This window comes from Leucoraja erinacea, chromosome 9 (assembly GCF_028641065.1).
Source record: "Leucoraja erinacea ecotype New England chromosome 9, Leri_hhj_1, whole genome shotgun sequence".
Taxonomy (NCBI): Eukaryota; Metazoa; Chordata; class Chondrichthyes; order Rajiformes; family Rajidae; genus Leucoraja; species Leucoraja erinaceus.
Genome location: NC_073385.1, coordinates 9,693,228 through 9,717,966, shown reverse-complemented (window position 1 = coordinate 9,717,966; position 24,739 = coordinate 9,693,228). Strand labels below are relative to the sequence as shown.

General features: G+C 42.3%; 1 protein-coding gene across 2 annotated transcripts in view; it reads right to left on the bottom strand.

Moving 5' to 3' along the window:
• Positions 1-7,111: 7,111 nt before the first annotated feature.
• Positions 7,112-24,739, bottom strand: part of ccnk (cyclin K) — a 32,068-nt gene continuing 14,440 nt past the window's right edge. The window contains exons 6-13 of one of the 2 annotated variants that reach the window (XM_055640104.1): positions 24,035-24,092; positions 23,715-23,884; positions 21,376-21,554; positions 21,163-21,196; positions 18,199-18,270; positions 15,427-15,501; positions 12,360-12,960; positions 7,112-8,219 (exon numbers count right to left, since the gene is read on the bottom strand). In XM_055640104.1, coding sequence (XP_055496079.1) covers positions 12,377-12,960; positions 15,427-15,501; positions 18,199-18,270; positions 21,163-21,196; positions 21,376-21,554; positions 23,715-23,884; positions 24,035-24,092 — 1,172 coding nt within the window. In that variant the 3' untranslated portion in view covers positions 7,112-8,219; positions 12,360-12,376. Of the gene's footprint in view, positions 8,220-12,359; positions 12,961-15,426; positions 15,502-18,198; positions 18,271-21,162; positions 21,197-21,375; positions 21,555-23,714; positions 23,885-24,034; positions 24,114-24,739 lie in introns of both variants that reach the window. The other variant, XM_055640103.1, reaches the window with a different exon arrangement.

Genomic DNA, 24,739 nt, shown 5'->3' with positions numbered 1-24,739 from the left:
TCCTTCAAAAATTGAAGCACTGTCCATGGGAATTCTTTGTTTGCAAACATAGGCGTGTTGGCCTACAGATGTTTGACTTAACATTGTGGCATGGGGAAGAAAACAGAAATGTGATTCTTGTTGTATACCAGCACTTGGAAAGTCAGAGGTATCAAGCAGAGCAAGTTACCATAGTTCCCTTCACTCCTTCTCAGCAATGCAAGTAGCCCTTGTTGTGATTGTCTGTATTTGAATAAGTGAAAGTACTTGCACAGTGCTGTTAATCATTCGAGTGTGATATTCTGTAGACAGTACTCTCTTTGTGTTGTCGAGCTGAGTTGCTTTTGCTGAGAATTGTATAGAAGAGCAATATGGCCGAGAAAGAAAAAATCTGTTCTTTCATTGAATAATTGGATAACACTAGTTTTATCCACATTTTATACATCGATTAGCTCAATCCCTGACATGTTTTGAGATTCACACTTTGCAATTAAATTTGGCATTTTACCGTGTCCAAACTATTCGAACAAACTATTTCTTGAATTTTCCAAACCTTGACGCTTTCTTCATGCAAAAGAAATGTCATCAGATGAAGGTGCAGTAGGGGGAAACACACCAAACTCTTTGCTTCACACCATAGTTGAGCTGAAAATGGCTATGAGTTTCCAAATAGCTGTAAACATACAATCTTCTGTCAAGATTGTGATTTTTTTTTTTTGTACTTGGAGAGAATGAAAGTGGCATTTGAGGGGCAAGAGGTGAGAAGGAAGATGAATATTTTGTTTAATATTTAAAAAAAGGTGGAGCTTGGCTGTCTCTGGAATCTCAGTGAAGTAAAACAGGGGGGAAAAAACAAGCAGTCAAATTTCAGCTCAACCCCTGCATCTTGCAGTAAAGGTACTTGGAGAGAATGAAAGTGGCATTTGAGGGGCAAGAGGTGAGAAAGAAGATGATATGTATGTGTGTAAAAAAAAAAAAGGACAAAAACACAGAATGAGTGTAGATCAACTGTGAATATAAAAGAATAATATTTTAATAAGGTTGTGACACGACCATAACTACTTGAGCAGAATTGCGACTGAAGTTTCTCGATGGAACTTGTGACGAGGAAATTCCTGCTGTATTTTGCCTGCTGTACATGCTTATGCTGCTGTTTTGATGACTGTTTCTGTACATATTGAACTGAGTGGGCCTGGCATGGATTTGTATTCTCGATGGAACACAGCATTTCACATCCTGGCTTTCCCCACGCCTCGAATCCTGGTGTTTATTTTCATTTTAAAGTACTGATTTTAGCTTTCGATATTTTAGTTGAGCAATGAAAAGGATGTGTTTCATAGGAACTGTTAGTTGGCTTTTAAACAAAATAAAACATGCAGATTCTTTATGCTTTTGCGTCAGTGTTTGTGTATTTTCGCACGCGTGTGCATGTGCATGTGTGTGGGCGAGCATGTGAACAAGTGTAAGCATGGACACGCGTGATTGTGTGAGACTTCATCTTGGAATCCACAGAGCCAACACAGACAAGAGTGGTCATGATTTCTCATGATTTCATTATTAAATTATGTTCGTAAATTATGTCCGTCTGTGGCAATGAATTCCAGATTCTCCACTCAGACTAAAAAAAAAAATCCCTCCTCATCTCCTTTCTAAAGATACGCCCTTTTATTCTGAGGCTGTGCCCTCTGATCCTAGACTCTCCCACTAGTGGAAACATCCTCTCCACATCCACTCTATCCAGGCCTTTCATCCTGGATCGATGGAGCCATCCATACACGGCTATATTTTAATGATGACATTGTTTTTTCCTATTTTAAAGATTATCCTGGGTAATAATGGACAGCTTGGTATCATTCCTAACCTCACTTCTCAGACTTGTTCCTGTCTTAAGTTTAGGTTTATTATATTGTCACATGTACCAAGGTACAGTGAGAAGCCTTTTTTAGTAAGCTATCCAAACAAATCTGATACATTATAAAACTCAACTACAATAGTCCACAATAGGGTAGAGGTGAATTGGACCGTATCCTAGCTCATAGGGGGACCGTTCAGCAGCCTAATATCAGAGGCGAAGAACAGTTCCCAAGTGTGATCGTGCGGCTTTCAGAATGAGAATCGGAATCACACTTTATTCGCCAAGTATGTTTTGCAACATACGAGGAATTTCAAGCTTCTATGCCTTCTGCCAGACAGGAGCTGGGACAAGGACATTTTTCAAGTGTCAACTCTTTGATTTTTTGGCTCCGAGGCATCGTAAAGTTGAGATTTAGTTTAGTTTTGAGATAACGCATGGAAACCTTCATCCCACCAAGTTAATCACCCGTTCATATTGGTTCAATGTTATTTCACTTTCTCGACACATATGGGACAATTTGCAGAGGCCAATTAAACTACAAACCCACACCGCGTTGCGATGTGGAAGGAAACTCTCATGGCCATGGGGAGAACTTGCAGACTCCACACAGACAGCACCCGAGGTCAGGATCAAACCCAGGTCTCGGGCGCTGTGAGGCAACGGCTCTACCAGCTGTGCCACCCTAACAGTGTCATGGGTTCAATCGTGGGAAGTATCATCTGTGTGATGGACTGGGCTACACCTGCAACTCTCTCCAATTTCATGCAGTCATGGGCAGAGCTGTTCCCAAGCCAAGCTGTGATGCAAACTGACAGTATGGCTTTCAATGGCGCATCTGCAGTCATCTGTAAGAGTCACTGCAGACAGACCAAATTAAGTACGTGCATGCCCTAGAATTTACAACTATTTGGAAATTAAACCATCATAAAAACAATTAAAACTCGCTGCTGTCTCCACTTCACCTTTGCTGAATTTATTGAGTCAGCCCTAGCTTCCACGATGGAACTCTGTCCTGTTGCCTTATGAGAGAGTCTGAGAGTGTTACAGCATGGAGACAGGCCCTTCAGCCCAACTTGCCTATGCTAACCAACATGCCCTATCTACGCCATCCCACCTCCCAGCATTTAGCCCATATCTCTCTAAACCTATCCTGTCCATGCACTTGTCTTAATATTTCTTAAACATTACAATAGTTCTTTAGTTTTTGATGCCCCTACTGTGGGTAAAGAAAGTTGTGCATTTATCCTTTCCAATCTTCTCATGATCTTAGACATCTCTATAAGATCACCCCTCATCCTCCTCCGCTCCAAGGAATAAAGTCCTAACCTGCTCAACCTCCCCAATATAGCTCATGCCATCCAGTCCTGGCAAGGTACTCATAGACCATTTCCAGCTAAACATCTTACCAAACCTGTACACAATACCCAAATGTGTCCTCACCAATGTATTGTGCAACTGTAACACGACCTCCCAACTTCTTTATTCAATGCTCTTTACTGATAAAAGGTCAATGCGCCAAAAGCCTTCTTGACCACCCTATCCACCCATGGCGCCACTTTCAAGGAACTATGTACCAGCATTTCCCAGAGTCCTGCCATTCACGGTGTGGGTTCAAGGTAAACATCTTTCACCTGGTGTTGGACTACTTAAGAAAACAAAAACAAGTATCCCAGGAATGAGTGGGTTAACCTGTGATGAGCGTTTGACAGCACTGGGCCTTTACTCGCTGGAGTTTAGAAGAGTGTGGGTCGGGGGGGGGGGGGACCCTCGTTGAAATGTACCGAATAGTGAACGGCTGGATAGAGTGGATGCGGAGAGGGGGTTTCAACTAGTTGGAGAGTCTAGGACTAGAGGTTATAGCCTTAGAATTAAAGGATGTTCCTTTAGGAAGAAGATGAGAAGGAATTGCTTCAGTCAGAGGGCGGTGAAGGCTGTGGAAACCAAGTCAATTAATATTTTTAAGGCCGAGATAGATAGATTCTTGATTAGTATGGGTGTCGGAGGTTATGGGGAGAAGGCAGGAGAATGGGGCTAGGAGGGAGAAGTAGGTCAGCCATGATTGAATGGTAGAGTAGACTTGATGGGCCAAATGGCCTAATTCTGCTCACTTATTCTCCTGACACTTATGAACGTACGAGTATCTTGGGCAAGTCCACATTCACATTATGCACTTTGCACCGACATCAAACCCCTGCCCGCTGAATATCCTGCCTTTGGCCATCACCGTTCATGATCTTGCGATATTCCGAACTGCTTTGCATCAAAATAATTGCCCTTTTGTATTTCAATCATTGCCAAGTCAGGAAGCACGGCAGCCAATCTGCACGCAGTGACAAAGGGAAAATCTCTGATAAAATCAGGCCAGGGTTGCCGTGGGGATAAACTGTACACAAGGTCAACCAGTCGATGGATTAATGGAGGCAGTTTCAGAGAACATGAACAATGAAATGGAAAAGCGATGAAACGAGGCAGAGCGTGAGAACACAAACAATAGAAAGTCATGGGCCTGTCCCGTTTAGGCGATATTTTGGGCGACTACAGGCGACTGCTGCAAAATCTTCAACATGTTGAAAATTCTTCGGCAATAGTTGCGACAATTTTTGCTGCCGTGTGTTGTCGTAGGTTGTCGTCAGGTGTCGTAGGCGAATTCCATTAAAACTAGTCCCTGGCAGTCTCCTAAAAGTTGCAAAATGCAGAGTAGTGGAGGCGTACCCCGACAAGTCAGGCAACGCTAATGGAATAAAAATCGTCGAGAGAAAGAACTGCAGATGCTGGTTTATACTAAGTATAGACACAAAGTGCTGGAGTGCTGATCTGAAGAACGGTGCCGACTCCAAACATTGCCCATCCTTTCTCTCCACAGATGCTGCCTGACCCGCTGAATTACTCCAGTCATTTGTCTATCGAATGTTAATGAAAAACTGAGCAATGCAACTGGAGCACTGGTCAGGTCTTATGGAAAGCAGTAGTTGCACAATTTTCACAAGTGCCTTTTCTTTGTAAACCAGCATCTGCGGTTCATTGTGTCTACATTTTGACTGCTCTCTTGTGACATCTCTTCAAGGATCTTCTGAACTTCTTCTCATCTCCCCATGTTCTTCAAGATGACTGCCAGAGAACAGTAAAGAAGATGGACAAAGTCCTTTTGTTGGTCGAGTTATTATTTATATAAAACAAGGATAATTTGAAGGATACACATTACAGACGAGTCTGAATCCGCCCTCTGTGTATGTTCATGGTGCCATTCCGCCCCCTGCTGTACAAGTGCTTGCATTACAACACATGCATTCTTCCGAGACAAAATAAATCATTTCTCATTTTACCAACCAACTCGTATTTTAAACCCGGTCAGAAGTTCCTCCAAATTCAAATGCTCGACAAGGAGCAGCAATGCAGATAGCTTAAATCAGGTTGCTGGATTTTTGTCAGGTTGCTGGTTGTTTATTTGCTTCCGATTGTGGTGGGGTCCAGATGGGTGAGATGAGGGATAATTCACTCAGAGGGTGCCCAGAACCATGGGCAGAACAAGGGAAACATTCTCGAATCTTCTACCTTTGTCAATCCTCATGCGAGTCATGGTTGCATCTCCCTTCCAAACTCTAATGGATACATTCCACATAAAACCAACACCCCAGCTCACCTTCTCTGAACTGCTTTCAATACAAGTATGTTCCTCATTAAGAGGCACCAACAGAAAGGAATACTCCTGCTGTGGTCTCACCAACACCTTCCACAGTTGCAGCATGACTTCCCTACCTTATACTCCATCCCCTTTGAACAAGGCCAACATTTGGGGCTGCACAGTGGTACAGCACCAAAGACCCAGTTCAATCCTGAATACTGGTACTATCTGTGTGGAGTCTGCACTTTCTCCCTGTGACCGGGTGGATTTTCCCCCAGTGCTCTGGTTTCCTTCTATACTTCAAACACATGTAGGTTTGTGGGTTAATTGGCTTCTGCAAATTGTCCCCACACATCGGCGTGAGTGTCTGTATCTCTAAACTAAACTTCCTAACTTGCTTATATCTGCATTCAAACGTTGTTATTTAATATACAACATCCAAAAACACAGTACCACATCCTAGTCTTCATTTAACCAATATTCTGCTCTCTATAGTTATTCCAGTAAATGTTTCCACATTATATGCCATCTGCCAATTTTTTTTTAATAAACATATGTTATTCTGATCATTCTGCACTCACGGCATCTTTCTCAACTCGCCTTTCAATCTATCTTATAGTCAGCAAAGTTGGCTACAAGTTGGATTTCTTCATCTAAACGAAAGCATTAAAATCAACAGTGAATAGTTTAGGCTCCTCGACTGACTTCTGTCCTTCATGTCATGTACTGCTCATTTAATGGCCAATACTAGCACAATGACATATCAGGTAAATTAGATGCATACCTCCATTTTCAGGGACAGTTTCTTCACAGCTCTCATTAGGCAACTGAACTGTCCCCTCGCCAGCATTTTGCATGTGTCTCTGTAATAAGCACGCCAGACTGAAACGAGCAGGTGAAGTCAGGGCCAGACTCAATAGGCCGTCGAGCATCATCATTTGTCATGTGATAATCTGTACTGTTTGAGTGGGAGAGTCTAGTGCTAGAATGAAAGGACCTTCTTTTCGGATGGAGATGAGGAGGAATTTCTTTAGTCAGAGGGTGGTGAATCTGTGGAAGTTTTTGCCACAGAAAGCTGTGGAGGCAAAGTCAGCAGATATATTTAAGGCAGAGATGGATTCTTATTTAGTATGGGTGCCAGAGGTTATTTCGAGTGTGCAGGAGAATGGAGGGAGCAATACATCTGCCATGATTGAATGGCGGAGCAGACTTGATGGGCCGAATGGCCCAATTCTTCTCCCATCTCTTATGATACGAAGGTTTGTAGTTTTATAGACCAGGATTCCTGTTGGATGGACACAAAATGCTGGAGTAACTCAGCGGGACAGGCAGCATCTCTGGAAGGAAGGAACGGGTGATGTTTTGGGCAGGGACCCTTCTTCAGACCTTGTAGATGATCAGAAAGACTCTGCACCATCCAGTGTAGAAGCTCCTCGGGTCTGAAGTAAACTAGTGGAGCTCTTGAGTAGTAAGCTTCTATTTGTCGGTCATTTTACTCCCCTCCCACTAGCTTCTGATCCTCTTTGTTAAGAGAAAACAGACAGGTATGTTGAACAATGTAATCCACTCTAGATTTGAATGTCACGTTCCAAATTGCCACCAAGCCTAAAAAGCAGATTGATGAAAAGATGGTTATACATGAATAGACACAATGATTCCAATATCAAATTTATTAGGCTGCATTAGCCACTAATTGTACAATATTATTATCAAAGCCCAGCTCACAGTACGATCTCATATGTTACATTCAGGCTTTGATACTATTTGGAAAAATAAACGTAATTCAACCTGTAGACAAAAATACTACAGACAGAGTAAATTACTTGTGAATTTGTTTTCAAGTTACATCAGACAACCAAAGAACTCAAGGACAGAAACATTAAATTAAACAAAGGCAAGTTCGCTTCATCATTTGCCAAATTGGAATATTCCAGCTTGCAATATGGAGTTGGAGATGAAAAGGGCAGGATGTTGGTCAACTTCAAGATGTTAATGGAGAAGATCAAAGATGGGGACGCCAACAAAACGACTGAAGAAAAACTAATCTCCAGGATCAGTTTTGATTTCAGGCTCTTGAAAAGAAGTACGTACAATATTGTAAGATGCCTTCCAAAGGTCTCGCAATTCTGAGTCGTTTCTTCAAATGGAAAAATTACAAGTTATTTTGTTGTTGATACTTCCAAAAGGAGACATCGGTGAATCGGAGACCAACCTGACCAAATTACGCTGTCAAGAGAGTACAGGTCTGCACTTAAGGATCAAGTGACTGAACACGACTACATTTTCAGCTGTCTGGAAAAAACATGAATGAGTAAAGCAATTCGTGCCCAAAAAACATAATACATTTTGAAGCGAGGAGCAATGTGGTGAATAGGGAAATGCAAAGAGATTTTATTGACGTCCAAATGGCATTTTATAAAGTGTTTGCAAAAAAACGTTCAGCTGATAGCGAGTTTCATGAAACTGAAGCAGAACAGAAAGTGGCCAAGGTACTTTAATTGGCAGGAATTAATTACCACAATCTGGGCTGTGGCCTTAAACGTCATATTTTGAGGCTACAAGCCCAAATTACTATTGTTGTGAAGATCGATGCGATTGTAAACAATGCATCTACAAGTATTATACATTTTAAATAAATGAAAGCAAATTGGAATAATGATCCTCAATGTAGGCAAATGTTCGGTCTTCTGCCCGAGACCTTGTTGAGTATTTCTTTTCAAATGTCCAGAGAACATGGTTCAAAAAACGGCAGATGCTGGAAATCTGAAATAAAAACAGAAAATGATGCAAACACAGATTATGCCACATTAATGAACAAAGACAGCATAGAAACATACAGTAGAAAATAGGTGCAGGAGTAGGCCATACGGCCCTTTGAGCCAGCACCGTCATCCAAAATTAGTACCATTTTCCCATATCCCATGATTCCGTTAGCCCAAAGAGCTAAATCTAAATCTCTTGAAAACATCCAGTGAATTGGCCTCCACAGTGGCAGAGAATTCCAGATTCACAACTCCCTGGGTGAAAAAGATTTTCCCCATCTCAATCCTAAACGGCCTACCCCTTATTCTTACACTGTGACCCCCTATTCTGGACTCCAACATCAGGACCATTTTCCTGCATCGACCCTGTCCAATCCTCGAATAATTTTAGATGTTTCTATAAGATCCCATCTCATCCACCTAAATTTCAGTGAATACACCAAGCCGTCGACCCATTCTTTCATCATACGTCAGTCCCGCTATCCCGTAAATGAACCTGGTGAACCTACGCTGCACTCCCTCAATAGCAATAATGTCCTTCCTCGAATTAGGAGACCAAAATTACACACAATACTCCAGGTGCGGTTTCACCAGTGCCCTGTACAACTGCAGTAGGACCTCCTTGCTCCTGAACTCAAATCCTCTTGCAATAAAGGCCAACATGCCACTGGCTTTCTTCACTGCCTGCTGTACCTGCATGCTAACTTTTAGTGACTGATGTACAAACACACCCACGTCTTGTTGCACCTCCCCTTCTCATAATGACACCATTCAGATAATAATCTGCCCTCCTCTTCTTGCCACCAAAGTGGATAACCTCACATTTATCCACATTATACTGCATCTAACATGCCTCTGCCCACTCACCCAATCTATCCAAGTCACCCTGCAGCCTCATAACATCCTCCTCGCAGCTCACACTGCCACCCAGCTTTGTATCAACCGCAAACTTAGAGATGTCACATTTAATTCCCTTGTCTAAATCGTTAATATATATTGTAAACAACTGGAGTCCCAGCACCGAGCCTTGCGGCGCCCCACTAGTCACTGCCTGCCATTCTGAAAAAGACCAATTAATTCCTACTCTTTGTTTCCTGTCTGCCAACCAGTTCTCTATCCATGTGCTCTAATTTGGACACTAATCTCTTGTGTGGGACCTTGTCAAATGCTTTTAAAAGTCCAGATACACAAAATCCACTGGCTTTCCCCTTACCTATTCTACTTGTTACATCCTCAAAAACTCCAAAAGATTAGTCAAGCATGATTTCCCCTTCATAAATCCATGCTGACTTTGACCGATCCCGTCACTGCTTTCCAAATGCGCCGCTAAAATATTTAATAATCGACTCCAGCACCTTCTCCACTAACGATGTAAGGCTAACTGGTCCATAATTCCGTGTTTTCTCTTCCCCTCCTTTCTTAAAATGTGGATTCCTTAAAATGTCTTAAAATTGGCTACTCTCCAGTCCACAGGAACTGATCCAAAGTCGAGAGAACATTGAAAAATGATCACCAATGCATCCACAATTTCTGGGGCCACCTCATTGAGTACTCTGGGATGCAGACCATCAGACCCTGGGGATTTATCTGCCTTCAGTCCCAACAATTTACTTAACACAATTTTCTGACTAATGTGGATTCCCTCCAGTTCCTCCCTGCCACTAGATGTTCGGTCCCCTAGTATTTCCGGGAGATTGGTTCTGTCTTCATTAAAGAAGACACAAACAAAAGAACTTGTTTAGCCGTTTGCCATTTCCTTGTTTCCCCAATATAAATTCAGAACTACTAGTCTTCACTAATCTTTTCCTTTTTACATACCTAAAGAAGCTTTTACAGTCAGTTTTTATATTCCCCACAAACTTTCTTTCATGCTCTTTCCCCCCCTCCCTCTTAATTAACCCCTTTGTCCTCCTCTGTTGAGCTCTAAATTTCTCCCAGTCCTCTGGCTTGCCGCTTCTTCTGGCTAATTTATATGCCTCTTTCTTGGCTTTAACACTATCCTTGACTCCCCTCGTCAGCCATGGTTGAGCTACCTTCCCAGTTATATTTTTTCGCCAGACATGGATGAACAATTTCTGGAGTTTAGGTTAGTTTAGAAATACAGCGTGCAAACAAGCTCTTCGGCCTACTGGGTCCGCGCCGAACAGCAATTCCCGCACATTAGCAGTATCCTACAACCATTCGGGACAATTTTTACATTTACCAAACCTACAAACCTGCACATCTTTGGAATGTGGGAGGAAACCGAAGATCTCGGAGAAAACCCATGCAGGTCACAGGGAGAACGTACAAACTCCGTACAGACAGCACGTAATCAGGATCGAACCTGGATCTCCAGTGCTGCATTCGCTGTCAGGCAGTAACTACCGCTGCGCCACAGTGACTGCCCCAAGAGAAACAGTGCGGAAACAGTCCCTTTGACCCACTGAGTCCGCGCCAACCAGCGATCCCTGCACGCTAACACTATCCCACACACAATAGGAACAATTTACAATTACACTAAGCCAATTAACCTACAAACATGTACATCTTTGGAGTGCGGGAGGAAACTGGAGAAACCCTGGAGAAAACCCATGCAGGTGAAAGGAGGAACGTACAAACTCCGTACAGATAGCACCCGTAGTCAGAATTGAACCCGGGTCTCTGGCGCTGTTCCTTTCCATCACTGAATGGCAAACTAGGGTCAAGGAGTTAAATAAACTACAATGTTACCCCTAAGCTTGTTATCAGATTGGCATGAATCTATCACTGTTCTGAACGACAATAACAATGCATTTTTGTCACGTGATGTATGAGAAGTTAGTACAAGTTCACCCAAATTTGTATTCTTATTATTTTTTATTTTTTTTTTTAAAGTAGTGATTTCCAAAGGAATATAAATGTCCTTGCGACCACAGGTGCTGTCGTACAGGCCCGTCTTTCCCAACCAAGAGCCAGAGTTCAAATCTCAGATCAGACACTAATCAGAAAGCAAGGCGCGTCCAAAGATTAACAAACCCTCCAATCAAGCTGGACAGAATAGCACATTGAATTTGTGGCAATCATTCCTGCAAAACCAGCAAAATAACCAGTTCTTCAAAACAAAAAGAAAGTTACTGTCTCTGCTGAACATGCATGTGTCCGAAGTGCTGACTATTTGTAATGATGGAACTGGGGTGATTAAAAACCCCCAGTGGACACTGCTTTAATCAGCAGCAAGATCTGCATCCCAGTTGGCCTGGGTCTTTCATTGATGAATACGAGGGCTGGTGTAACAGCGGAGCCAGGAATATTTAATAATAACAACCTCAAACACTTTTAACTTGAACAGTAACAAACCTTTTCCTTTTAAAAATAAACTCTTTTAACCATTAATCTGTAAACATATTACAGTAATACTAGAAAGAATGTGACCTGATGCGTTGAGTCAGCCAATGCAGCACCAAATCATCATGAGATATCAGGTCGAATTCTTGGTCTGTACCAGTGACAGCAACAGCTGCAATAACTAAGGCATTACAATTATATGTCGCTTCTTAGTACAGTGGACATTTGTCGGCAATTCCTGACACGTGGACACCAAAACCAGACATGGACAAGATGATTCCCCAAAGTTAAACTGCTTTCCCCTTCATTTGCAGTCACAATAAAATATTGCCACTTAAGTCTAGTGTTGGGAGAGCAAGCCACTGATGCATTGCCCTTTTTATGGGATAAGTGGGCAATGATGGACGATGCAAGAATGGTAATAGATTAAGGCAACTAGCCCAATTGTTTCTCTTTCCAATAAACAGATTTCCTTTAAACAGATTTCCAACATCCACAGAATCTTGCTTTTTGCCCCAGTTATTTTCCTGTGGCCGCTTCAAGTGTGGGTGAGAATTAGCCACAGACAACCCCCCAGATGGAACAAGGTGCAGGAGGAATACATTGGGTTGTTGGTGGACCGGAGGAGAAGGATGGCTAAAGGAAGAGAGAGTAATTAATGGTAAAAATGCAAGCTGCTCTTTCATCCGTACTCATCAAATGGTGAGAACTCAGCAGAAAAGCACATTATAGCTGAATAAAGGGTACCTGCATTAGTGTAACCTTGGGTATCCAGACCATATGTGATTTTAGGCTCACCACTAACCCTGCAAGCCAAATCTCACCCCTCACTTACCGGATTGTACACGTCCACTACCTCAGCCAACCTCGTGTTAGCCCACTGACAGGCGGCAATCCTGGTGGTGGTGGCGGCGGAGGTCCAGGAGGCTGGCCTCCAGGTGGCACTGTGGGGGGAGGGTAGCTAGTTGGCGGAAGACCAAGTCCTGGAGGAGGTGGCACCGTGTGGGAAGGCGGGATCCGAGGAGGGGGCAAGAAAGTAGGATTGTACCCCGGAGGAGGATATCCTGGGGTGGGAGGAGGGATGTTGGGTGGGTAAGTTGTGGGAGGAGGTACAGACGGATTGGGATAAACATGTGGGTGGTAAGAGACACGAGCAGGTGGTCCATAAGATGGTATGCTTCCATAGGAGGGTCCGTCAGTCTTCATCATAGACTGCAAGCTCTGGAAACCTTCCCCGGACATATAAGAGCTGGTTGTTGACATTCCCATTATGTAGGCAGCAGAAGGTGGAGGTCGCTGGGGCATCTGTGGCTGTTGATGCGCAGTAGGAAGAAGAGGCGGTGGGATTGTGGCTTTAGCCACTTCAGAGGAGTTTCCTGTGGAAGGTGGTTCACTGTCTATAATGGTGGCCCCTGTATTTATTGATGGCTTGCGCTCTGTGTAAAAAATAAAGGCAAATTTTATCTTCAGATATTTAACACAAACAGATGCATAAACATACAAGTATACATTCACACAGAAAAGGAAAGAAGGAAATGTTGTCTGACTGGCAGAGGATCCTCTTAAACATGAAGGAACATCATTTTATGCTGCAATGTTATTTGCGGGAGGGCACCCTAGCAAGAAGGCAATACCTTCAAGAATTTGGCGGCACAGTGGTGCGTGCAGCGGTAGAGCCGATGCCTTACGGCGCCAGAGACCCAGGTTCGATCCTGACCACGGGTGCGTTTCTGTACGTTCTCCCCGTGACCTACGTGGGTTTTCTCTGGGTGCTCCGGTTTCCTCCCACACTCTAAAGACGTACAGGTTTGGAGGCTAATTGGCTTGGTATAAATATAATTTGTCCCTCGTGTGTGTGTGTGTAGGATAGTGTTAGTGTGCAGGGATCATTGATTAGTGTGGACTCGGTGGAGTGAAGGGCCTATTTCAGTGCTGTATCTCAAGTAAAACTAAAACAACTTGGGCGGATATAAAACAACAAAGATGAAAGAATTGACAAGTGATGGAAAGAGGGAAAACTACAACAGCTTCAGAAAATTGGTTTGAAGGTCACAGTCACCTAAATCACAACTTAGGAAAATAAAATCCAAGTATTCCTGCCTGTTAAACAACGCAGAACTGCATATTCCATATTCTATTTTCTGGAGGTTTAAGAGATATCTGGAATATGCGGGAAAGAACTGCAGATGCTGGTTTAAGTCAAAGGTAGACACAACATGCTGGAGTAACTGAAGAAGGGTCTCGATCCAAAAAGTCAACCCTTCTCTCTCTCCGGAGATGCTGCCTGTTCCGCTGAGTTACTCCAGCATTTTGTGTCTACCTTTGACTTAAACCAGCATCTGCAGTTCTTTCCCGCATATTCCAGACATCTCTTAAACCTCCAGAAAATAGAAGCATGCTTATTAATTTCATAGAGCTGATAGACAACAGGTGCAGGAGGCCATTTGGCCCTTCGAGCCGGCATCGCCATTCAATGTGATCATTGCTGATCATCCACAATCTGTACCCCGTTCCTGCCTTCTCACCATAACACTCGACTCCGCTATCTTTAAGAGTATCTAACTCTCTCTTAAAAGCATCCAGAGAACCGGCCTCCACCGCCCTCTGAGGCAGAAAATTCCAGACTCACAACTCTGTGTGAAAAAGTGTTTCCTCACCTCCGTTCTAAATGGCTTACAACTTCTTCTCCAGATATTCATAAAAAATGAACCAGCTAATGATCAAGACATGGCATAAGTTAAAAAGTTACAGAACTTGTAGGAAACAAGGAGGATAATATCCAGCATCTAAAGGCCACAGATATAATGCTGAAATAGGAAGACGTGGTAGATGAAATATAGTAGCGATCTGCTTGCAATTTTGGTTGGAAGGATGCAAGTCTATGGGAAATGCTGGTGCAATATTAAATGGGACGCGGGAACAAAAGGACTAGGGAGTCTGCACGACAGTTTTTGAAGATAGCACAGGTTGGAAAACGGTTGAAGAGATGTTAACAAACACTGGTTAAATGTCAAACGAGGTACGACTCTCATTTCCAGATGCAAGGAGGATGCAGTTTTAAGGGGATGTTGACGCAACACAACAATACCAGAGAAAAGGCACGTGGAAAGGCGAGAGGTACAAGGCTGTTGTGGAGTTGTGAGGATAGTTGTGGGTTATAATCAGAGAGTAGGAAGCGTCTCAAATCGAAAAATGTCACCATTCCTTCTCTCCAGAGATGCTGCCTGTCCCACTGAGTTACCCCAGCATTTTGTGTCTACCTTCGATTTAAATCAGCATCGACAGTTCTTTCTTACACAGGATATTTGACAGTGCAATTTAAAAATCACAGTTGGTTTTGAGTAAAGATGAAACTGTTCCCAGAAACAGAAGGGTCAATAAACGAAGGACAGAGATACAGGTTGAGCAAAAACCCCAAAATCCAGAAGCACTTTGTGATGAAATTTGTTATGATCTGGGAGGCTTGGCTCAAAGGATGGAAGTAGATTACAGTAATTTTCAAGAGAGACAGGTAATTGCTTGACGGGAATAATATGCAGGGAGAGTTTGCAGCAACTTTTTTTGCAAACTGTTACACTATTTACTGAATTCTGTTTCACATTTCGCATTACATGTTCTTAGAAGCACTCAAGATGGGGACATTTAGGGACTGTGCAAAATTCTTCAGACTTAATTATCTGCAGACAAGTTGTAAACACACATTGCTATTATCTTTTATCAAAGGTTGACATCCTAACGGGAACCTATTCACACTTTTAAAAATGCAGAGCAAGGATGTCAAGTCCCTATGCAGGTCTTCACATCAGACTAATTTAATAACTGTGACAAATAACATAAGGTTTATAACACAAAAATGTGTTTTTAAATACCATTTTGTTAAGGCAGTGAGTGAATAAGCTTACCTGGAGCAGGATGGTTTGTTGGTGGAAGTGCTGGATGATGATTTTCCAACTTGGGAATTTTTGGAGGCTGTTGATCTGCAAAGAATTGGGAAATTAAAATACATTTTAATTTTAGAAAAAAAAAATTATAAATCAGATTACAAATACAACTGTTCACCAAAAAAAAACATTGTTACATCTGCCCAAATTTCACTGTGCAGGTAAACCCAACACCCTTTAACTCACTCCTGCTCTACCAGATTACATGCTGTATACGGCTCAGAAACCTGCCATTCACCCCACGTCCATTCAAACCTTCTACTGCTTTCCCCCCATCTATCAGTGTTACCCACCATTTCCTTTCCCCTTGTACACACTCCCCTTAATTGAATCTATACTGTTCATGTCAACCACTAGCGACACATAGCTCCATATTCTCACCACCCTCCAGGTAAAGATATTCCTTCAAATTCCCATTACATTTCCAAAGTGATGGCTTCTAGTTAATCTTTACCCTGCATGTAAAAAATGTTCTCCCTGTATACACTCAATCAAAACCTTTCATAATTAAAAAAAACCCTCAATTAAGCCACTCTTTTGTCTTTTCTAAAGGAAAAAGAGACCAAGTGTGTACATCCTTTCCCGATATGTGGAGCCTCACATTACTATCTTTGGTACTATCTTTGGAAACCTTGTGTGCACCATCTCCAGTTGCCCTGCGACTGTTTCTTAATATGTTAACCAGAACACCAAGTAGCATTGCATGTGTGGTCTCACCAAGTTTCAATACACGTGTCGTAAGCAAGTTTATGACTTTTCACTTTGGTCCCCTTTGATATAAACGTGAGCACTAGACTTGTTTTCCTGATGACATTGAGAACCGGCGGCACAACTTTAATAACTGGTACAACATAAAGTGCCGGAGGAACTCAATGGGTCAGGCAACATCTGTCGAGGGAATGCACAGGCAACATTTCAGGTCAGGACCATTCTTCAGACAGTTCCATTTTTGGTTCACTGTGTCCATGTTGACCATCAAGTAATCATCTAACCATTCTTCCTTACTGCCAATTTGTAATTAAAATGCTTGCTCTTATTTCTTAAATGTTGCTGGAAAACCTCCCTCGATCACCCCTTCAGACTGTTTTCTAGATTCCAACCACATTCTGGGTGGAAAAAAAAAATTATTCCTGGAACCCCCCATAAATCTACCCTTTATCCAAAACTTACATCCTGTTGATATGGTTTAGAGGAACAATGCCATCAAGGTGGAAAGCGTGCAGAGATGATTTACCAGGAAGTTGCCAGGACTCAATGGCCTGAGCTATTGAGAGAAGCTGGGCATGTCATTATTCCTTGGAGCCACAGAATGCTGAGGACTGATATTATTGAGGTCGAAAAAAACATGAGGGCAATAGATGGGGGTTTGCAGAGTAATTTTCCCCCAGAGTAGAGGAAACAAGAAATAAAGGAATAGATTTAAGGTGAGCCGAAGGATTTAATAAGAACCTTAGGGTAAGATTATCAACACAGTTGAGTAAATTGAACGAGCTGCCAAAGGAAGTAGTTGAGGCAGGTACAATAACATTTAAAAGGCACCTGGTTAGGTGGATGGATAAGAATAGTTGAGGGATTTTGAGTTTAGTTTAGTGTCACAGTGAAAAGCTTTTGTTGCATGCTAACCAGTCAGCTGACCAAGGATGTGGAGAAACCTGGGTAAATGAAACTAGCTTAGATTGGGCATCTTGATTGATAAGGAAGAGTTGGGCCAAAGGGGCTGTTTCCGTGCTGTGTGACTAAACGGAGGAAGCGTTCCAACCTACCTGAACTATTTAAGCCCCTTATAACTTTACAAATCTCATTTTGATCCCCCTCAAACATTCTCAACTCCAAGGAAAGCAAATCCATCCCATTCAGTCTCTCTTCACAAATTGTAAGTGACAATTTCATCAGAACGGATCACCTCTGCTGTCCCTTCACTGCGATCATGTCTTTCCTACAATTCTGCAACCAGAATTACTCCAAGCACTTCAGTTGTAGTCTGATGAGCATTTCATGCTGCTGTACAGTAATGCCCAATTCTAATGTTCTCAGCCCATGAAGGCTCGCACCCCGTGTGCCTTTTTAACCACCTTACCAACCTGTGCTGCCTTGGAACCCAGAGGGACCCTTGGAATTGCATCGAGGTCTGTCGACCCTGCCTCCAACACTCCCAAGGGCACGACATTCAGAGTGAACGTTCGTGCCTTATTCGTCCTAAATTCCAGCTATAAATTCCAACTCCACCATTATTACCAACTTATAAATATTGCCCCAATGTCCAACACTACCCCTGCACAAAAACACCACCAATTTTCATGTCATCTCCGGACCTAGAAAGCATATGCACGTACAGATTCAAATAAATTACATGTAAAACACGGAAAAAGTGCCTGAGCACCAATCCTTGGTATAAAACTGGTCATTGGCTTTGAAATTCAAATTAAAAAAAACAACCCCCTACCCCTTCTGCCATTTAATACAAGTTTTGCATCCAATTTGCCTGGATCGTATTGGCTCTAATCTTATAGAGCAGTCTTCACATGGGACCCTGTCAAAGACCATACTGTAGTTCATGTAGATAATATCAAATGCAATGCTCTCAATACAAATGTTATGTCTTCAGTCAAGTTGGCCAGACAGGATCCTAGCCCGACAAAGCCATACTGATCACTTTTCCAAGAAGAAATCTGTCCCTCCATTTTGTTTCCAATCACTTCCCTACAATGACATTACTCACTGGCCTGTAATTACCTGGCTTTTCCCTGCTGCCCTTCTTGAATAAAGGTACAACATTTGCTGTCCTCCAGTCATCTGGCATCTCACCTGCAGTTAGTGAAGATATAAAAATCTCTGTCAGAGCCCCAGAAATCTCCTACCTTGCCTCACACAGCAGGTTTGGGATGCATGTCAACAGGCGCTGGGGATTTATACACCTTTAAACCCTCCCGCTTCTAGAAATGTATTGCCATGCCAAATTCTACAATGTCCTTTATTTAAGTGAACTGTGTGCACAGATTACACAGAAAAGCTGGAGAAACTCAGCGGGTGCAGCAGCATCTATGGAGCGAAGGAAATAGGCAACGTTTCGGGCCGAAACCCTTCTTCAGACTGTGTGCACAGATTGTTCCTTTGGCCCCTAATGGGCCCCGCTCTTTCCTTGTTACCTACTTGCCCGTATTATGTTTCCAAAATACTATGAGATGTTCCTTAATCTTATCCACCAATAACATTTCATACCCCCTCTTTAGCCTCAATTTTGTTTTTAGACTATTCCTCTCGACAATTTCTACTCCTGACCACCTCTCCTGCTTTGTTTCTTGAAAACGTTGCATGCTTTTTCTTCCCCCCCCCCCCCTGCTTTTCCCCACCCTCAACATCCCTTCTTATCCAAGTTCCTTATACTTGGTTTTACCTTTCATTCACTGCTACTTTCCCACTGCCTCTGCATTTTCCAACATTCATTTGTCTATTCTGAGGCATCTTATGGAAAGCCTTCTGAAAATATGTATAATTTATATCTGTTGCATCAGCAGACCCACTTTAAAAAATAAATATCACTGTTGATTTAGGAAAACTTTCTCTTATGGAAATCAAATTCATTATTACTCCATTATCTCTATGTATTCTTTTCTAGACATCCTATTTGGTCCTTCAGTAGGGGTTGCATGATAATCAGTGAAGCTTGTGTGACTCTATAGCTCTGCAGTGATAAGGACTGGGCCTCTTGCTTCCCATCACAGATAACAATTTACACCTAAATGCAAGAGCCATAATTGAGAGCTTTTCCCAATGAAAATAACATTGGTAGTGGTGCTTGATAGTAATAATCAACTTGTTAATAGGTCATAAAAGTGATATGTCATCCAGTGCAGAGAAGGGGCTCTCCCACTGCAGAGACCTAATCCGCGATTTCAGAAGGGTATCTTCGACCTTCAAGCTTGAGGCCACTCGCCTGAAAAACCGCAAGCTGGATTGACCGTCAGTGTTGAAACCGCGAACTGGATCGACCGACAGACCGCACACACACATCGCAAAGGCGGGGGCCAGGGAAAGCGGGGGAGCGCTGTCTGAAATTCACACCCACGATGAAGAAGAAGGTAAAACGGCTGCACAGTAACAGTAAGCTCTTTCGAGAGGGGGGGGGGGGAAGAGAGAGAAGGAGTGGAGACACTATTAAGAAGTATAATAAAGTTTAGCGGGCATTTTACCTGCCGGTAGGTTTTCCTTGTTCCTGAAAACTCCAATGAGCCAATCAAAATGTCCGGTCAGCGAAGGAGACTGCCTGTAACTAAATAGCGACCCCACTCCACTGCACTAGCGGCTAAAGAACCATGCCGACCAAATTTTACTCGCGGAAAAAATTTCAACATGCTGAAAATTTTCCCGCGACTTAGCTGAGGCCGCGAGTATTCGGGAACTTCCCTCGAGCATGAAGGAGAGTTCCAGTGACCTCATAGGACCACATGTCGACCATGCTGCGAGTTTGAAGGTCGAAGACACTCACAGATTAGGTTGCCACAGTGGGACAGCCCCTTAAGAGATAACTCATTTGGGAAGGGAGAGCACAATTGAGAACATACGCAATAATCGTTAGGAGGTAAAAAAAATAAATTAGGTTCTTAGATCTGTTGAGCACTCTTCATATGTGTAGACATCACTGCACAACTATCCAGTCACTAAAGTTTCCATTGATCATTATTGAATACCCACTGAAAGAGCAAATTCAACCTGGAAGAAACCTATAGAAATAAGCGTAATAATTCATGAGTATGGTTTTCCATGAGAGAAAGGTAGATAAAATAGATAATTAGGCGCCTCAGATCTTTATCTTTAAACAGTCGGAACACAAAATACATCACAGAGAAGTCATGCCCGAACTGCATAAAACACAAGCTAGGCCACAGAAGAGGCAATAGGTTGCCAGTCCTGGAGAATTATAGTTATGAGGAAAGACAGGCTAGTTTAGTTTATTATTGTTATGCGTACAGAGGTACAGCAAAAAACGTTTTTGTGGTGTGCTGTCCAGTCGACGAAAAGATTACACATGACTACAATCAAGCTGTCCACAGTGTACAGATATAGGGTAACGGTTATATCATTTAGTACTAGTTAAAGCTGATTAAAGATAATTCAAAAGTCCCCAATGAGGTAGCTGGGAGGTTAGGGCCAACACTTTAGCTTGTGAGAGGACATTCAGTTGCCTGATAGCATCTGGGAAGAAATGCGAGTGGATTACAATTGCTTCCAATGGAATAAACGTCACTGAGGTGTGTTTTAATTGATTTGTAAATCAATGCGCCACCCAGATAGGATTTAAAATGCAAATCTTTTCCCCATAACAGAGCGGTGAATAACTAGGGATGGAGTTTTAAATGAATTGAAAGAAAAATTGGGAATGAAGTCGATCAAATGTTTTCTATCTAACGAGTGGTGCTGATCTGAAACGTATTATCTGAAAAGGTGGAAGAGGATAATTAAAAAAATCACATTAAAAAGGTACCTCAATGAAGCAGCATAACCTCCAAAGTTATCGACTGAGAGCAAAGAAGTAGAGAAATCTATAAACAATTCATTTTTGGTTGGACTGAATGTAACAAAGGTTTTCCTTTGTGTTATTTCTTTTAATGAGTTTATGTTGTCAATATAAAATATTGAACAGTAAATCAATGCTAAGAGTGCAACAAAAATGATAATTAAAATCCAGAAGCACAATACCTAGAGTCTTCCCATCTTCCTTTGGAGAAGCGACCTGGCAGAGGAAAGATCAAACACAAAAGGTGAGATGCATGGCAAATGATAAAAACATTAAGTTCATATGGGTAGAGACAGAAGAATTAAGTCACACACAGTTTTCAAGTCTGCATACTTGTACACCTAGAATAAATTAAGTAGAAAATGGTGACTCCACACTAAGACCATTTCACTCACCGCTGCTCGCTTGATCTGTCGAGGTGGTGTTGATTGAGGGGAATGTTTTTTGGCTTGCTGCACCTGTATTGGTGGTAGGGGTTGCTCCAAGCTTGGGATTGCTGCCAATTGGTGCTGGGAGGCCTGGGGCATCTGCTGTTGTCCTTGGGAATAGAGGTCCAGTATCTGGTGGCAAATATCTGTGCAAAGCCAAAAGTCAGGCATCAGGCATTGCAACATCACAGTATCAAATCAGAATTAGGCCATTTGGCCCATCAAGTCTACTCCACCATTCGATCTTGACTGATCTATCTTTCCCTTTCAACCCCATTCTCCTGCATTCTCCCTATAACCCCCTAATACCCTCACTAATCAAGAATCTCTCAATCTCCCCCTTAAAAATATCCACTGACTTGCCCTCCACGGCCTTCTGTGGCAATGAATTCCAGATTCACCACCCTCCAACAAAATAAATTCATCCTCATCTCCTTTCCAGAGGAAAATCGTTTTATTCCGAGGCTGTGGCCTCTAGTCTTAGACTGGTCCACTCGTGGAAATATCCTTCCCTCATCCACTCTATTTAGGCCTTTCACTATTCAAACTGAACAAAACTTACAAAAAAACCAGCAGGCAGCTGAGAAATAAAGAATTGGCCAATAATGCAGCTGCTGCAAGCAAGTCGAGCCCCAACGGGAAATATACCACTGTATGATCAATGAGATATCAATATTCAACCAAATGTGGCCACCAATATAATCCTAATACTGAACATAAAAACAAGATCCCTCAAACAAAACAGAAAAACTATTTAAAACCTAGTAGGTAGTAGAATAGGTTTGGTGGGAACATTAGGCAACTACTAGGTTGCTGGAGTGGCTGTAAGATGAAATACCCCCTGGAAGCATGCTGAGAGCTATTGGTTTATAGGGAAAATGAATGGTAAGTCCAATGCAGTTTGCCTCCAACCCACACAGATTTCCTTATCTAAGAAGATGCTCATTAATGCTCAGATATATTCCACAAGCTGCTCCTTTCTGGCCCACTGATCATTACCTGTAGGTGTTTCTACCTGACCGTGCATTGTCCTTGTGCCATCAACCGCACATGCGTTTTGCAGCAGAACCTATTAATTTCACTCTCTTGAATACAAAGCACTATGGCTAACAATGTTGAAGGGTCAGGATAGAAAAAACATTGTCCATTTCACCATTGAACAGGGCCCAGAGATCAATTTATGACCCCATTACTATCAGAGCTTGAACATCAATTACAATGAATCAGTCCTGGGCCTTTCTTTGTGCATCGCAGCATTTAACTTTGCCACCATCAAACGAATCCACTGGGAACTCTCCACACATATTTCAGAAAACAAAATTAAATTAGGTTAAATTTGGCAAAAACTAATGACCTTGCTGCAAATGACTTCACAGAGTTGCTAAATTTAAACATGTTGATCTTCCAGGGTCTTTAATTCCAGTACAAAGGGCTAGTTAGTCACCGTTTTAAAAAAGTCCTCACCGAAACCGGTAAAATGTAGTTTCCAAGAATGATTGCTCTCAAAAAAAATTGGGAATTCACATTTTCATCTTATATTTTGTTGGGTTCGCTCAATGTCAGTTGACACCAGATTCGGGGACAATTTCCTCACAGTTGTTATCAGGCAACTGAACTGTCCAATCAACAACTAGAGTGGTTCTGAACTGTTATCTATCACGTTGGAGACCCTCGGACTATCTTTAATCATACTTTACCAGATTTTATCTTGCACCAAATGTTATTCCCTTCATCATGTGTGTGTACACTGTGGATGGCTAGATTGTCATCATGCGTTGTCTTTCCGCTGGCTGGTTAGCACGCAATAAAAGCTTTTCACTGTACCTCTGTGCACGTGACAATAAACTGAAGTAAAACTAAACTAGTGTTCAGAAGCTAGATGCAACAAAAAGACTAGCAAAAAAATCCTTTGTACCACAGCATAAACCAGGATTACACTGAATTCAAAAGACAGACTCAAAATGCTGGAGTAACTCAGCAGGACAGGCGGCATCTCTGGATGGAAGGAATGGATGACGCTTCGGGTTGAGATCCTTCTTCAGAATTCTCCATTACATTGAATTCAATGCGATAAATATCTCAGTTTAGGCACGCATTTGGTTGCTTTCAAATCATACTGAAAACATTTGAAGAACACAAGGAGTAGGATGAAAACTTGAAAGGAAGGTTTTGGCTGGGTTATTAGGAGAGGATGTGGAACGAGACTAGTGAGACTGTTCCTGTGAAAGAAACTATTGCCGACACAATGGGCTGCAAAACCTCCGACTGTGTCATGACCTTTGTGATTCTGTGACTGTTAACTGTACCTTCCAGTAATTCGACAGGCACATCCTGCACAAACTGCTCCCACCATCTCCTGTAAATTGGCTTGGCCGACCATTCCTGGATCTCAAACTTGCACAGCCTACCAGCAAGGTACATCACAGCCACGGCAATGATCTCAGGTTCCCACTGCAGACAGAGCATGGTGCACAGGCTGAAAGACAAATAGCACATTGCTAAAGGAGCCATCGAAGACCTTTGTACGAAAAGCATATCGGAAAACAACAAAAAATGATTTTATCCTGTTAACGTATGATCAGCCTTTTAAGTCTATGCGAAGAGTACATTTCAAAAGACAGTTTACCTGTCATTTACGAAGGTCCAGGCCATTTGCACCAGCTTTTGAAGTTTGTTTTTGTCACCTACAGAGAGAGAAAATTGGACTAACATTATGTGTAACCTCGAAGCTCAAAACCTATGAATCAAGAAGAAATAGTGTTAGGTTTATCTAAAGTCTAACGTTTAGCTACAGCAATAAAATGACAAATGTTCTGAGTTGTGTTCTCAAATGTGATTATTTTCACGTCATGTTTGAAATTTTGAAAACATAACTGAGCACATTTTTACCAAGTTCTTCCCATTTAGCAGGCAATAACAGACATCAAACTTCAATTGCTCCTGGAACCACTCCTTGATTGATCTGAGGTGTCCAGGTTTCTGATCTCAGTAGGTCACATGTGGCCTGCAGACCTATTGATAAAAGTCAAATCTATGTCCTTATCAATACAAATGTTGTGGCATCACCTTGCTCTAGCACCAAGAAGAAAGACTGGATAGACTTGGCTTGTACACGCTAGAATTTAGAAGATTGAGGGGGGATCTTATAGAAACGTACAACATTCTTAATGGGTTGGACAGGCTAGATGCAGGAAGATTATTCCCAATGTTGGGGAAGTCCAGAACTAGGGTTCACAGTTTAAGGATAAGAGGGAAGTCTTTTAGGACCGAGATGAGAAAATCATTTTTCACTCAGAGAGTGGTGAATCTGTGGAATTCTCTGCCACAGAAG